This window comes from Adiantum capillus-veneris, chromosome 1 (genome assembly GCF_014529385.1).
Source record: "Adiantum capillus-veneris isolate H3 chromosome 1, ASM1452938v2, whole genome shotgun sequence".
NCBI lineage: Eukaryota > Viridiplantae > Streptophyta > Polypodiopsida > Polypodiales > Pteridaceae > Adiantum > Adiantum capillus-veneris.
The window spans coordinates 171,219,563-171,235,665 of NC_140931.1; the positions used below are offsets into that span (position 1 = coordinate 171,219,563).

General features: G+C 40.0%; 1 protein-coding gene across 1 annotated transcript; it reads right to left on the minus strand.

The window, feature by feature from the left end:
* Nucleotides 1-863: 863 nt before the first annotated feature.
* Nucleotides 864-4,541, minus strand: LOC147466012 (pentatricopeptide repeat-containing protein At1g11290, chloroplastic-like). The gene has a single exon (XM_086523376.1). It carries the CDS (start codon nt 4,388-4,390, stop codon nt 1,838-1,840), a length of 2,553 nt encoding a protein of 850 aa, XP_086379502.1. The 5' UTR covers nt 4,391-4,541; the 3' UTR covers nt 864-1,837.
* Nucleotides 4,542-16,103: the final 11,562 nt, after the last annotated feature.

A 16,103-nucleotide genomic window follows, 5' to 3' on the forward strand; every position in this document is an offset into this window, starting at 1 on the left:
ATTTTACTAACTTTTCTTAGATTTTGTGTTCTAAAATTCAATATCTTGGTCTCAAGGAAGGACTATTGGAATTCTCAACTGAGGGGTTTTGACCCCAAAAAACTTGCAGAGATATTGGTGCCCTAAAGAATTTCAAAACAAAGGCTTTTCACCCTTAGTGAGAGCACTCTATTGGAAATAGTCTCAAAGGTTTCCAAGGTCTTCACCTTTCTTCTTGCTAGGGAAATTGAAGTTGAGTCTTTCAGAGTTGACCACCAACTTTGGATTTGACCAAATAAGACTTTCTTGGCACCAATCCCCAATGAGACACGGGTATATTGGGCTAGTTTACTTTTTTAACTTCAACTACTAATAAAGAGTGGGCATTTTTTGGATAAAGAAGAGCTCTTCAGCCTTAACTTTGTGGATCATTCCAAATGTGCAACCAATGCAGATCTATATAATCGCACAAAGGGGGTTATGGATTTACAAAAAGTAGCCTTGATTATTACAAAAAATCTGTTTAGAACGTATTCAAACCCTACCTAAAATGTGTATGCAAGTTTCTTGACCCCTAAGGCTTCTTGTGAATCAAGGATCATGTGGTTTGACCATGATGTATCCATTTTTAATAATTTGGAATTAAACTTTTGTGCAATTTTTGAACTTTCCCATGTCTTTATTTTGTCCCTTTTTGAGAAACATAAACCTTAGATTTATCTAGAAACAAGATAAATTGAACATTGCTCTTGCAAAGGTACTGTGGCTAAACTGGTATTAACTCTTGTCTTCGTATGATCTACTTGATTCTTTATTCTTCAAGAATAATTCAAGAGTCAGTAGTGTTAGACACTCCGTATCCAAGGATGTCGAGTCTGTGTCCAAAGAGCAACATCTCCCTTCTCAAGGCCATGCTACTAGGACTAGAGAAAATCCTGTTCTTAAAGATATAAAACCACCCCAATTTACCGGTGAGAAAAAAGATAGAAATAGAGACCGTTTACACTTTCCTCCAGAAGGGTCTTGGGCAGAGCCTAAGCAAAGGGCTATGAGCCCACATAACATGCATGGCAAGGGGACTTAGGATAGCCAAAGGCCTATATAGGTAATTTACCTTTGAATAGCTGTGGCTTCTTGCCCCTACACTTCGTAAGCACCATGTTGCCTTATAACATTCAAAATGCGATCTAAAGCTGGGGCAATGTTAAGTATGTCTTTTTCCTCTCGGGTTACGCAGAAACTTTTTGGTGAGCTCTGGTGCATGAGAATGATGCACGCTGATCTCATTACCAGTATATTACAGGAAGCTGTAAATTCCATTGATGTATGTTTAGGTTGCCCACCACATCATCCGTGCTCACTTCACTCTGAAGAACATAAGGTGCTTTGCAAATTTCATGTCACCCTTATCCATTGTGACGATCCTTCATTTTCTGTGACTTGATAGTGTAGGTTGGCAAGAGAAAGATGTTATACTGCTTTCATTTTAAGCTTGTTTCCGTAGAGGCTTTCTGCTTCAAAGTTTTCGCTTACCTTTATATGCAACCATTAGGCTGCCTTTAGCAGCTTTTCCATGTGTGCTACTCAAAAAACCTTTTGAGGGTATCATCTATTGAGATACTTGGCAAGAGGCCTTGTTTGCATTACAATCTTTCTTTATAATACATTTTGCAATTGGACTTGCATGAATTGAATAGTTACTGTAAAGAGTTGATCTCTTTTATGAACTACCTAAAACATTTGTAAATTCTACAAACAATTGTAGAGTGGATTTCTCTTTTGCTTTGAGACTCTATGTTCAATCTTGCTAGTACAGGAGAATTGCACGTGAAAGACAAAAGAAGGGGATACTTCGTCATCACAGATACTCCTTACATGAACAATTTCCACCTTGAAACCAATGACGAGCATTGCCTTCCATAACAACAATCGTCCGCATTTCTACCTTAGATATTAGTGAAATGGCAACATGGCAATCAGAACACAACCTCATGTTCTTCACAATGCGTGTAATGCTTCCTTGAGGAGTATTGATGAGGGCACATGCAAGTGCCTGCACCTCAGCATGATGACAGAATAAGTGGTCCTTCACAACATTAGAGATGCTCCGAGACACAGAAGGAGAACCTAGAGAGTAATATCGATCTGACATTTTATGAGCAATCTCTTCAAGCTTCTTAATGATACTATTACCTTGTGCATGCTCTACATCCCCGTTGGAGAAGGCATAAACATCCTCATTCGAATTGATCCACCAGCTACGCCCTGGTTTTTTCCATGCTTTGTTCTTGATGCTCATAGTTGTGATGTCTTTTGCATACTCCAGCATGCCTGCTGCTGCGTAGATATTTGCCATAAGAACATAAGCAGGCCCATCACTTTTGTCCACGTGCAGTGCCTGTTCAAAGGCCCATCTCGCAACATTGACATCTCCCCATTTCTGGCAAGCTCCGAGTAGAGAAAGCCAGATTGCAGAATAATCAGATGACGGCATTTTCTGTATCAATTGCACGGCCTTTTCTAGGTGCCCCGCACGCCCAAAAAGGTCAACCATGCAAGTATAACACTCCAAGTTTGGCGTCACATCGTATTTGGTAGTCATACTCATGAAAATTGCATGGCCCTCTTCTACTAGGCCAAGGTGACTGCACACATTAAGGACGCAAGTGAATGTCACTACGTTTGGAAGGATTCCCTCATTTTGCATTCGCTCAAAACAGGTCAACACTTGTTTACCTTGACCTTCCTGTGCATAACCTGCAATTAGTGCACTCCACTGCACAACAGTTCGCGATGGGAGTTCCTCAAGTACAAGTTGTGCCTTTGAAAGAGCCCCACACTTCACATACATGTCTACAAGAGCAGCACCCAAGACGAGATTATTTTGCAGCAATCCCTGCCTCGTTATCTTGTCGTGAATTTCCAAGCCCTTTTCTATCATCCCCAAGATGCCACACGCTTTCAAAATGCAAGCATAGGTCACCGCATCTGGAGGAATGCCCTCATGCTGCATACGTTCAAAGCAGTCAAGGACTTCCTCACCTTGACCCTCTTGTGCAAAGCCTGCGGCTAATGCATTCCAAAATCCAACCTCACGAAAGCACAGCTTATTATGGACAGTTTGTGCTGCTGAAAGGGCACCACACTTGGCATACATGTCCACCAAAGCTGTCGCGAGAACACCATTATTCTGTAGCAACCCCTGACTCTCAATCTTATCATGAATTTGTTTTCCCCTCTCAAGGTCTCCAAGGGTGGCACAAGCTTTCAAGACACAAGCATAGGTGATCGCATCAGGGAGGCCACCCTCCTGCTGCATGCGTTCAAAACAGCTTAATGCTTGATCACTTTGACCCTCTTGGGCATACCCTCCGATGAGTGCATTCCAAGAAACAACAGTCCGAAAATGAAGCTCTTCAAACACCTTTTGTGCCTTCAAAAGAGCACCGCATTTAGCATACATGTCCACAAGGGCAGTGCCCAGCACAATATCATTCTGCAACAACCCCTGCCGAGTAATCTCATTGTGGACATTTTTTCCTTTGTTGACAGCACCAATAGCACCACAAGCTTTCAAAATACAAGCATAAGTAAATGCATTTGGAGAAATCCCTTCACGTTGCATGCAATCATAACAGTCTAAGGCATTTTGGGCTTGCCCCTGTTGAGCATAGCCTGATATTAAAGCAGTCCATGTGATTACATCTCTGGTGTTATGCATCTCCACCAATCCTCCGGAGGTGTTACCACATCGGGAAGGGAGGCTCTGAAGCACATCTTGTGCCTTTGAAAGCGCACCACATTTCACATACATGTCCACAAGAGCAGTACCCAGGGTAATACTTTGCTGCAGCAGTCCCCTCCTTACAATCTCATCATGTATCTCTTTGCCCTTTTCAGCAGCTGCTATGGTGGCACAAGCCTTCAAGGCACAAGTGTAAGTGACCACATTAGGAAGGACGCCCTCATGTCTCATAGACTCAAAAAAGTCCAATGCGTTTTGGCCTCTCCCAGCTTGGGCATAGCCTGATATAATTGCAGTCCATGTTACTACATCCCTGCTCTTATGGGTGTCTAGTAATACCTTTGCTTTTCCAAGCTCGCCACATTTAGCATACATAGTCACTAGAGCATCAGAGCACTTTTCAAGCAAACCCCTTCTCAGTATGTCCTCATGTAATCTAGTGCCTCGGTGCAAATCTTTGTTTCTAGTGCAAGCCTTCAGTGAGCCCACGAAAGAGGCACAATCGTCTCCGATTCCTGCCTGTAGTTTCAGCGAGGCCGAACACGTGGAGCCCTTACGAGTACTTTGACTGGCCTCATCATATGGCAGCACAAATCCTGCATCACTGAGCTCCTCCGCAATCCAAGAGCGACCACAGCAGGCATCCATCCCGGGCCCCCGGCACATGCCTTCGTTGCACAATGCTTCGCGTCTGCCTGACTTGCAGGTGCCTCACAATCAGTTCCTCGAGGCGCTCCCACGACACTAAAAGACACATAACATTAAAGAAGGGTAAGGGGATCGACGGCCCGGAAGTCCAAGGTGGAATCCCGAGGCGGATTAAACCTTGGGCACGAAAGTTAGAAGGAATCCCGGGGTGGATTAAACCTATGTAGCGTGAAGATCAGGGTGGGACCTCACAATCGAGGTTTTGAGACATATAGACTAGCCATATCACCCGCGCATGCATATTGTATCCTTGTCCATTTTTAAACCCCTTTGTTATAAGCCAACAGGCACTGTCCTAGTTTGAGGGATTAATTTGTGGTCAGGTTTGTTTTTTGAGTTGACACTCACGATTGCGATCTCCTCTGTCTTCGTGCGTGGACTTCTCGGCCGTTGATCCCTCCCCCTTAATGCTATGTGTTACTCATTCATAAGGCTCACTCTCGGCTCACATTGAATCATTATGCATGCAATAATGATCCTGTCCTTTTTTGGCATGCACAAAGGCTTTTAAGCTTTCGAGCTAACTAAAAATAGAGTTGATATGTCTAAGGGTTGGTTTCAATTGTAATTGAACACCCACTTTCTTTTAAAAAGTAAAGGTGAGACTACCCTTTCATATTAGAGATGTAGTTTCCTTTAGGAAAAGAGGAATGGAAAGAAGCTCTTGGTGATTTCCAATCAAAGAAGTATGAATCATCAACCACAATTACAACTACTGCTCCATTAGAAACTTCTTCTAATCAACTCTTGCAGGGAACTAGGCAAGTTTGGATACCCAAAAATCAGCTCATCAATCGACCGCAACAAATTTGGGTGCTAAAAAGGTTGTTATACACTGCCAACAACCCTAAGGAAAAGCCATCGTATCCACCTTCTCAACAGAAACCGTCACTATTGAAGATGAAATGGATATGGCAACCAAAGAAGAAATGTACAGCTCAGAGTAGAAGACCAAATGTCCAAAGTAGACAAGTGAAACTATGGGTACCAAAGTCCCCACCGCAACTCAAGCCAACCTCAATCGGGTACAAGTGGATAGCTAAAGTCAAACCACCCACCGCCATTGAAACCACGGTTTTCAATCATCCCATAGCGAACAATGCATATCGCACCATAAAAGAACGAGTTCAATTGCTACAGGATTTAGTCTTCAAGAGAGTTCAATCATAGCATACCTCGCCATCGGAAACCCTTGAGTGCAATACTCAAGGCCCACCTCTTGCACGACATAGTGTGTTGAATTGCATTGATATCAATAGTAGCATTATAGGGCCAATCCGGGCCAGGCATAGACACGACTTTATAACCTATGCACTGCACAACCAGGGTACTCAGTCGAGTCGATTGAAGCAAGGAGGAGGGGAAGACAATCTGAATATGGATTGAAGCATATCAATCTGGAAGAGAGAAGGGAAACTTTTTGAAGTAATTGTGTGTTAACATATGATCTTTCTTGAACAAATTAGCGGTGTGAGGGCCACCATACCCAGACTCGACCCTACTCACCTCCCTCAGTCCTCCAGACCGTTCCAGGGAATGATGTAGATCTATCTGCAGGTATCCCTCCCACTTGGGACCGACATTCAAACAGGACTCCAGCCTATCTTGAATGCCAACCCAAGGGGGTACATCCCTTCATTCAATGATTCTATCCGCTTCTCATGATCATTCTTTCCTTGACAGCTTTCCGCACCCAAAATCGTGGTCCTTAGTCTTGATTCTCTTGATCTTTAACTTGAGAATCTACTCTTGCTTTCTTGTTCTCCCTTGCTTCATGGAGATAACCCCTTTTTCCTGACAAGCAGGCACGGCAGTTATCACTTTCCCCTAAGAAGAGTGATCTTGCAATCCTACCTGGTCTCGCTCGTCTCCGATTACCCGTTTTTATCCCACGTAGTCCTAGCGTTTAACATAAAAAATTTAAATCAACACCCGGCCATCTGACCCTCCAGATTCGCCCACCCACCGAACCATTTCATGAAATTCCCTTCCCAAGGTAGTACTTAACTACTACAAAATCAGGGAAGACAGTCTATCAGACATTGTCAGACGACAAGCAGCATGCAAACTGTTGCATACCCTCGTTCAGGGAAATTCATCTGGTTGTTCCCACCAGGTCTTTATTTAGAAACTTTAAATTCATTTCTTTTCCTTTACCTGCTATAGTTAGCCTGTAACTAGTTTCCTAACTAATCATGCAACACATTTAGTTTCAACCAATTCATCCTGTCTCCCCATTCAGGCCAAGATAATTGATTACAAGCCATCAAAATGGCAACACCTTCACAATATTTCCCAGAATTAAGTGTTTGGGAAAGGCTCATCAAGTAATTTAATCATTCCTTCCTAAGCATTTTATTTCGAGAGGTATAGCACCATCTGGTGACAAATGCACAGGATAGCCCCTAAATTCCTAGCCTTTCCAGTTCCTTTTTAAGCAACCAAGTCGAACAAATTTCCTTAATTAAATTCACATCATCCTCCCTAAGTATAACCTTCTCATCCAACTATTGGAATCAGGCCATACCCGGATTATGGCTTATTTCCAATAAGATACCGCGGGTACTTCACCTAGCCGGGCAAAAATAAAACAAACCCATTCATCCCTTATCCCTCGGGCATGAATGGCTTAGGTATAACAACTTGCCGGTTACGCTGCTCTAGCCAAAAAGGGCCAATCTCCGACAAGTTCCCCAAGAGAATCCTCTCAATGGGCCGGCCTTTCAATCAAATTGACCCCAAGAAGATCCATCTTGGTTCAGGTCATTTCCAAACAATCTTCAAAACTCCTAGTTAAATCTATGTTTTGCAATGGGCTATCCCTATCATCTCTCGAGATTCCTTTTTAACTCCTAGTTGGTAATTTCCAGGTTCATTCATTTATCAACTTTAATTCCTACTTTCATTAATTATCTACTAGCCAAGTTTATTTAGAAAATACAAGCGAGTTTTGTTTTCCATAGGCATTTGATGGTTAATGTCTCTTCGGAAATGCCAACTTTTTAAGTTCAATCCCCGTTTTGTCGATTCCCAAGTTTTTGCAATCCTTTGCCATCCATGGGGCATCTCCATGGAAGCTTGTAGAGTTTTCGGTTCAAACAACACGGAGATCAATTCCGCAAAGTTATCCCTTATCTCCCCCATCCCGTATTTGCAAACAAACTTGAAATTGACAACTTTAGAAATACTCTTCAATACCAAAAATTGAACTACTTCTATCGAGCTTACATGACTACTCTTTTCTTATGGTGCCTAGCTTTCCATTTTTAGGAAGTTAGAAGGTTGTCCTATAATATATGAGTCTTCGAGCTTTCCATTAAAGCTTAAACCTAAAATACCAGGTAGTCACTAAAGTTTACACCTAAGTGCAAAGTTACCATTAAAGCTTAGCTTACGAGTGCAAATCTACCCTTGAAGCTTAACTTTATGATGCATAGATACTCTTACTAACTTGACCCTAATTGCAAGGTTTCCATTAAAGCTTAGAACCTAAAAATGCAAGCTAACTAAAGCTTACATCTAAGTGCAAAGTTACCATTAAAGCTTAGCTTACGAGTGCAAATCTACCTTTGAAGTTTAACTTTATGATACGTAGATACTCTTATCACTTAACCCTAATTGCAAGGTTTTCACTAAAGCTTAAAACCTAAAAATGCAAGGTAATCACTAAAGCTTACATCTAAGTGCAAAGTTACCATTAAAGCTTAGCTTACGAGTGCAAATCTACCTTTGAAGCTTAATTTTATGATGTGTAGATACTCTTATCACTTAACCCTAATTGCAAGGTTTCCATTAAACCTTAAAACCTAAAAATGCAAGGTAATTACTAAAGCTTACATCTAAGTGCAAAGTTACCATTAAAGCTTAGCTTACGAGTGCAAATCTACCTTTGAAGCTTAACTTTATGATGCATAGATACTCTTATCACTTGACCATAATTGCAAGGTTTCCATTAAAGCTTAAAACTTAAAAATGCAAGGTAATCACTAAAGCTTACATCTAAGTGCAAAGTTATCATTAAAGATTAGCTTACGAGTGCAAATCTACCTTTGAAGCATAATTTTAGGATGCATAACTACCATTAATACTTAACCCTAATTCCAAGGTTACTATTAAAACTTAAACCTAAAATGATGCACATAAACCTTCCTAGTATTAAAACACATGGATTAATTAATCCTACTAGAAATGAAGATTACCTCCTCTAAACAAGAGGGAAGTGGGGTTGAAGTCCTTCTTGAAGAGATGTGAGGTTCAAGGAAGAAGAAAAGGGATTTATGGTGAAGAGGAAGGAGAGAGGAGCTTCTTCACAAAACCCTCAAGGATTTGGCCTTCAGGAGAGGAAGAGAGTTGAGGGTTTGGCCTTCAAGAGAGGGAGAGAGTTGAGGGTTTGTCCTTCAAGAGAGGGAAAGAGCAAGAGCAAGGTTTAATGGAAACCTTGATTTACTTAAGCATAATCTTGAGCATGGCAAGTATGCAAGTAGCTTAGCAATATGTGTGTGTAAAAATACAAAGGAGAGGGGGTGCTTATATAGGAAATGGTGGGTGGAATTCTCTTCTCAATTCCTATCGGACCCCAATTCTCTTCTCAATTCCTATTGGACCCCAAATTCTCTTCTCAAATGCTATTGGACCCTATTTCTCTTCTCAAATGCTATTGGACCCCAATTCTCTTCTTAATTCCTATTGGACCCCAATTTTCTTCTTAGTTCTTATCTCTTAACTTTATCTTTCAATCAAGTTAGTCCCTTTTTGTTTCAGTTCTCGATCTAAATCAGTTCCCACGCGGATCTTCACGAAGAAGTATAAAAATAATCTTAATCTTTTTGGAAAAATATAGGGATGATGTAATTTATTATCCAAAATATCCTTGTGTTTTCATTATGGAGTAAAGTCTCGTTGCCCGCATGACTTCTTTGTCGGTCTTTCTTTTTCTGAATTATTTTCTAGGTTTGAAAAAGTTATGAATGGCTATAGGGTTTAGAGAGGGACCTTACAAACTCCCCAACAAAAAGAAAGAGTTTTCCTCAGCTCGGGACATGCTTTAGAGAATAGTCTGACTCGATCTTCGGTCAACTTATGATTGAAGATGGTCAGTAACTTTAGGGTATTTAGATTAAAGGACAGTGAAACTGGTATGGACCTTGAATAATACACTTCTCTTGTATTTTTAGCGCTGACTCAAAAGTCTTAATCATAAAGAACTCTTAATGACTCGGGGTTACTTTAATTACTGAGTGTGATCTTACTCAACAAGGTATTTTTCCTTTGGTGTGACCAGATTGTGTTTCTCTTGTTAGGTCTGAAAATCATTTCTTCACTTCGCTCTCTATCTAGCCTTAATATGCTTTGTAAAAATCTTACCATTCTTACCTAGACTTTAACTTTTTTCTGTTTTGAGCGTTGACTCATTTCTTTATTGATATCATCCAACTTATACCATGTTCTTGACAGTTAAGGATTTCATACTTATCTTTGAATTAAATCTTGTAATATCTCTCCCTTGTGTACCCAATTTATTTCCTCCATCGTTATTTCTCTTATGTCTATAGCTTACTGCCTCGTCTTTCACTTGGTAATCAGATATTTTGTGTATCATAACAATTTAAACTTGTAAAACACCATAGACGATTTGAATCTCCAAAGAATTGATTGACTAGAGATGCTTGAATTCCATAAATATGATGATTGATTATATCCGCATAAAAATTATATTAAAAGTGCCATCGATATCTTGAAGAACAATTATAAGTTGTTCCGAAGAATCAATCAAAAATATGATCAAGGGTTTGGACAAAAGGGAGATATTGATTTGATTCCAAAAGGTCCACAATATCTGAATGCAAGCTTACGGAGTTTCCCTAGCTTTACGGAGTTGCGTTTGGGTTTGATTCTGAAAACTTGTTTGTCTTTGCTAAAGCTTCTAGCGGAGCGGTGAAGATCAGGTAGGAACATGAAGAGCTGGGTCGGCTAATCAAAGAGGGACTAAACATTCATGACCGTACAAGGCTTTAAAGGGAGACATTCTGAGGCTGCAATGGTGAGAAGAGTTATAAGCAAACTCAACTAGGGAAAGAAACTTGATCCATTGATGGGGCTGCTGGTTGCAGTATTCTCGAAGCATATCTTCAATGACTTGATTCACTCGTTCAGTTTGACCATCAGTCTCCGAATGATGCTATGAGATGAGATTCAGTTGGGTACCTAGAGATCAAAACACGGCTTGCCAAAACTTAGAAGTGAATTTGGCATCCCGATCACTGATGATTCTTGTAGGGATTCCATGTAATTATACTAACTCTTTGACAAATACTTGGGCTATGTCGATGGTGGTGGCTGTTTGCTTGACTGGAATTAGATGAGCCACCTTAGTGAGCTTGTCTACTACGACAAAAATAGAATCATAGTTTCCAGTTGTCTTTGGAATACCAGTGACAAAGTCCATACTCAGACATTCGCACTTCATCTGAGGAATATCTAGGGGCTGAAGCTTTTCAGGTAGTAAAGAAACCATCTGCTAAGGTATAGTCAGCTAAGTGTTCCCTTGGGTTCTAAGCTTGAATCTCTTGTAGCAGAGGTCTAAAATAGGGTCTACCTGAATTTCTTGTTGAACTTCCTCGGGTAAAGAAGAGATAAGGAGTGAATTATCCAGGGTTGATGAGGACAGGACTATTGGTCAAGAGGTCTTTGAGTTTATTGAAGGCAGCATCTCTCCCAAAAAAAAAAAGAGAGAGAGTTGTCCTCAACTCGAATAAAATACATAATTGATGAAGCTTCTTGGATACATCTTGCGACTTACTTCTTGTTAACGCTTTTAATTTGACTTCTCTCTTACACTTCTTCATCCCCAAAAATCTGCTAATATAATAGGGGAGTCATGGAAAATCTTTCTTAATAAGCCATCTTCTTGAATAAGTCATTGCGTTTGTGGCTTCTTCGATATGCTACTTCTTTTTTATAAGCTGCTGGTAATCTCTTTTTTATCAACACTTGTTATATCCTCTTATTTTTGCAATATTCACTCTCTTGTAACTTAGTCATTTTCTTATCTGATGGCGTCTTGGCAAGAAGACTTGGTTCTTCCTGTATGCATCTCTCACTTGCAAAGTGCAGATGAGGCAGTTAAAAGACAGTTCTTAGAGCGATACGAAGATCTCCTCTTTCCTCAGCCAAATTCTTGTGTCGGCCAGATGATATGGAAGACATGACGACATCTCACAAGAGTGACTCTCTGGGGTAGAGACCATTTCCGCAACAATACCCGACTTGCTATGGTTACAGAGGCTCTAGGACTTGGCCTTCGATACTACTGCGTTAAAAGGACACGAGATCCTGGGTTCTCCGCAAGGTTGTTAGAGGATCTTCATGAGTTGTAAACTTTCTTGCCTCTCTCTGTAATTACTTCATGTCTCCCTTGTAATCTTTTTTGGCTTTAATTGAAGAAATAACCCTTTTTTGAAAAATTTGAGTATTGTCCGTACTTCTTTGTCTTGAAATGTCAGTCTCTCCTCTTTAATTAAATTCTTAAGGACATCTCTATTTAGGGCTTTCATTAAAGGGTCTTCTGTTTATGATAGTCTTGAGTAAAAATTCCAACTTTGAGTTCTTGGCTAACTCATAAGTTTGTTTTCTTATTCTTCTCAAGTCTTTGAATGATCCGCAGAATTTGTGAGCTTATCTCTTGCACTTTCCCATCTTGAAGGGATTTCTTTTGGTCGGACTTAAAAAAAACACTTGGTCATCACTTGCACTCTTAAGATTCTTTCTTATGACTTGCAATTTGGCAATCCAATTCTTCACTTGATCAAAAAAATCCTTCTGTCTGAAGATTATCTTGGTACGATTTACAGTAATCTTGAATTCTCATGAAGTCCTAACAATAGAAAACTTCAAAAATCCGCAACTCTTGTGCTCAACAAGACTTCTTCAATTCAATGGTGGATAAGTACTCAATTTTTCATTGTATTGATGTAAACAAAAATGCCATCCTTTCCATTCCATGTAATCTTCCAATCCAGATAAATTTCAACCTTCATAAGTCTCTCATTTATGAGCTTCCTAAAATGTTATAGCATAGCGAGCCTTCGCTCTAGCATCACAATTTCCATCCTCTCATAGATAACCCGTTGATTTTCTTCTAGCAGATCCCAAGCCATCTTGAAATTTTTTGAATAATTTCTTGGAACATCAAGACTTCATTTGGTAATATAATTGAAATTTGGGTGCTAGACTGAGTTGTTTTTCTCTCATGCATTAATCTTAAATCCAAAATTCTAGATTCCAAGGTCCAAGATTCAGAATTAGGCTCTGATACCACTTGTGAGGGCCATACCCAGACTCGACCATACTCACCTCCCTCAGTCCTCCAGACCGTTCCAGGGAATGATGTAGATCTATCTACAGGTATCCATCCCACTTGGGACTGACATTCAGACAGGACTCCAGCCTATCTCGAATGCTAACCCAAAGGGGTACATCCCTTCATTCAATGTTTATATCCGCTTCTCATTATCATTCTGTCCTTGATAGCTTTCCGCACCCAAAATCGTGGTCCTTAGTCTTGATTCTCTTGATCTTTAACTTAAGGATCTACTCTTGCTTTCTTGTTCTCCCTTGGTTCATGGCGATAACCCCTTTTTTCTGACAAGCAGGCACGGCAGTTATCACTTTCCCCTAAGAAGAGGGATCTTGCAATCCTACCTGGTCTCGCTCGTCCCCGATTACCCATTTTTATCCCATGTAGTCCTAGCCTTTAACATAAAATTTTTAAATCAACATTCGGCCATCTGACCCTCCAGATCCGCCCACCCACCGAACCAATTCAGAAATTCCTTCCCGAGGTAGTACTTAACTACTACAAAATCAGGGAAGACAGTCTCTCAGACATTGTCAGACAACAAGAAGCATGCAAACTGTTGCATACCCTCGTTTAGGGAAATTCATCTGGTTGTTCCCACCAGGTCTTTATTTAGAAACTTTTAAATTCATTTCCTTTCCTTTACCTGCTATAATTAGCCTCTAACTAGTTTCCTAACTAATCATGCAACACATTTAGTTTCAACCATTTCATCCTGCCTCCCCATTCAGGCTAAGATAATTGGTTACAAGCCATCAAAATGGCAACACCTTCACAATATTTCCCAGAATTAAGTATTTGGGAAAGGCTCATCAAGTAATTTAATCATTCCTTCCTAAGCATTTTATTTCGAGAGGTATAGCACCATCTGGTGACAGATGCACAGGATAGCCCCTATATTCTTAGCCTTTCCAGTTCCTTTTTAAGCAACCAAGTCGAACAAATTTCCTTAATTAAATTCACATCATCCTCCCTGAGTATAACCTTCTCATCCAACTATTGGCATCATGCCATACCCGGATTATGGCCGATTTCCAATAAGATACCGCGGGTACTTTATCCGGCCGGGCAAAAATAAAACAAACCCATTCATCCCTTATCCCTCGAGCATGAATGCCTTAGGTATAACAACTTGCCGGTTACGCTGCCCTAGCCGAAAAGGGCCAATCTCCGACAAGTTCCCCAAGAGATTCCTCTCAATGGGCCGGCCTTTCGATCAAATTGACCCCAAGAAGAACCATCTTGGTTCCTAGTCATTTCCAGACAATCTTCAAAACTCCTAGTTAAATCTATGTTTTGCAATGGGTTATCCCTATCACCTCTCGAGATTCCTTTTTAACTCCTAGTTGGTAATTTCCAGGTTCATTCATTTATCAACCTTAATTCTTACTTTCATTAATTATCTACCAGCCAAGTTTATTTAGAAAATACAAGCGAGTTTTGTTTTCCATAGGCATTCTTATCGCTCGAGCATGAATGACTTAGGTATAACAACTTGCCGGTTACGCTGTCCTAGCCGAAAAGGGCCAATCTCCGACAAGTTCCCCAAGAGAATCCTCTCAATGGGCCTGCCTTTCAATGAAATTCACCCCAAGAAGATCCATCTTGGTTCCCAGTCATTTCCAAACAATCTTCAAAAATCCTAGTTAAATCTATGTTTTGCAATGGGCTATCCCTATCACCTCTCGAGATTCCTTTTTAACTCCTAGTTGGTAATTTCCAGGTTCATTCATTTATCAACCCTAATTCCTACTTTCATTAATTATCTACCTGCCAAGTTTATTTAGAAAATACAAGCGAGTTTTGTTTTCCATAGGCATTTGATGGTTAATGTCTCTTCAGAAATGCCAACTTTTTAAGTTCAATCCCCGTTTTGTCGATTCCCAGGTTTTTGCAATCATTTCCCATCCATGGGGCATCTCCATGGAAGCTTGTAGAGTTTTCGGTTCAAACAACACGGAGATCAATTCCGCGAAGTTATCCCCTATCTCCCCCATCCCGTATTTGCAAACAAACTTGAAATTGACAACTTTAGAAATACTCTTCAATACCAAAACTTGAACTTCTTCTATCGAGCTTACACGACTACTCTTTTCTTATGGTGCTTAGCTTTCCATTTTTAGGAAGTTAGAAGGTTCTCCTATAATTTATGAGTCTTCGAGCTTTCCATTAAACCTTAAACCTAAAATACCAGGTAGTCACTAAAGCTTACACCTAAGTGCAAAGTTACCATTAAAGCTTAGCTTACGAGTGCAAATCTACCCTTGAAGCTTAACTTTATGATGCATAGATACTCTTACTAACTTGACCCTAATTGCAAGGTTTCCATTAAAGCTTAGAACCTAAAAATGCAAGCTGACTAAAGCTTACATCTAAGTGCAAAGTTACCATTAAAGCTTAGCTTACGAGTGCAAATCTACCTTTGAAGTTTAACTTTATGATACGTAGATACTCTTATCACTTAGCCCTAATTGCAAGGTTTCCATTAAAGCTTAAAACCTAAAAATGCAAGGTAATCACTAAAGCTTGCATCTAAGCGCAAAGTTACCATTAAAGCTTAGCTTACGAGTGCAAATCTACCTTTGAAGCTTAATTTTATGATGCGTAGATACTCTTATCACTTAACCCTAATTGCAAGGTTTATATTAAATCTTAAAACCTAAAAATGCAAGGTAATCACTAAAGCTTACATCTAAGTGCAAAGTTACCATTAAAGCTTAGCTTACGAGTGCAAATCTACCTTTGAAGCTTAAGTTTATGATGCATAGATACTCTTATCACTTGACCATAATTGCAAGGTTTCCATTAAATCTTAAAACTTAAAAATGCAAGGTAATCACTAAAGATTACATCTAAGTACAAAGTTACCATCAAAGATTAGCTTACGAGTGCAAATCTACTTTTGAAGTGTAATTTTATGATGCATAACTACCATTAATACTTAACCCTAATTCCAAGGTTACCATTAAAGCTTAAACCTAAAATGATGCACATAAACCTTCCTAGTATTAAAACACATGGATTAATTAATCCTACTAAAAATGAAGATTTCCTCCTCTAAACAAAAGGGAAGTGGGGTTGAAGTCCTTCTTGAAGAGATGTGAGGTTCAAGGAAGAAGGAAAGGGATTTATGGTGAAGAGGAAGGAGAGAGGAGCTTCTTCATAAAACCCTCAAGGGTTTGGCCTTCAAGAGAGGGAGAGAGTTGAGGGTTTGGCCTTCAAGAGAGGGAGAGAGCAAGAGCAAGGTTTAATGGAAACTTTGATTTACTTAAGCATAATCTTGAGCATGGCAAGTATGCAAGTAGCTTAGCAATT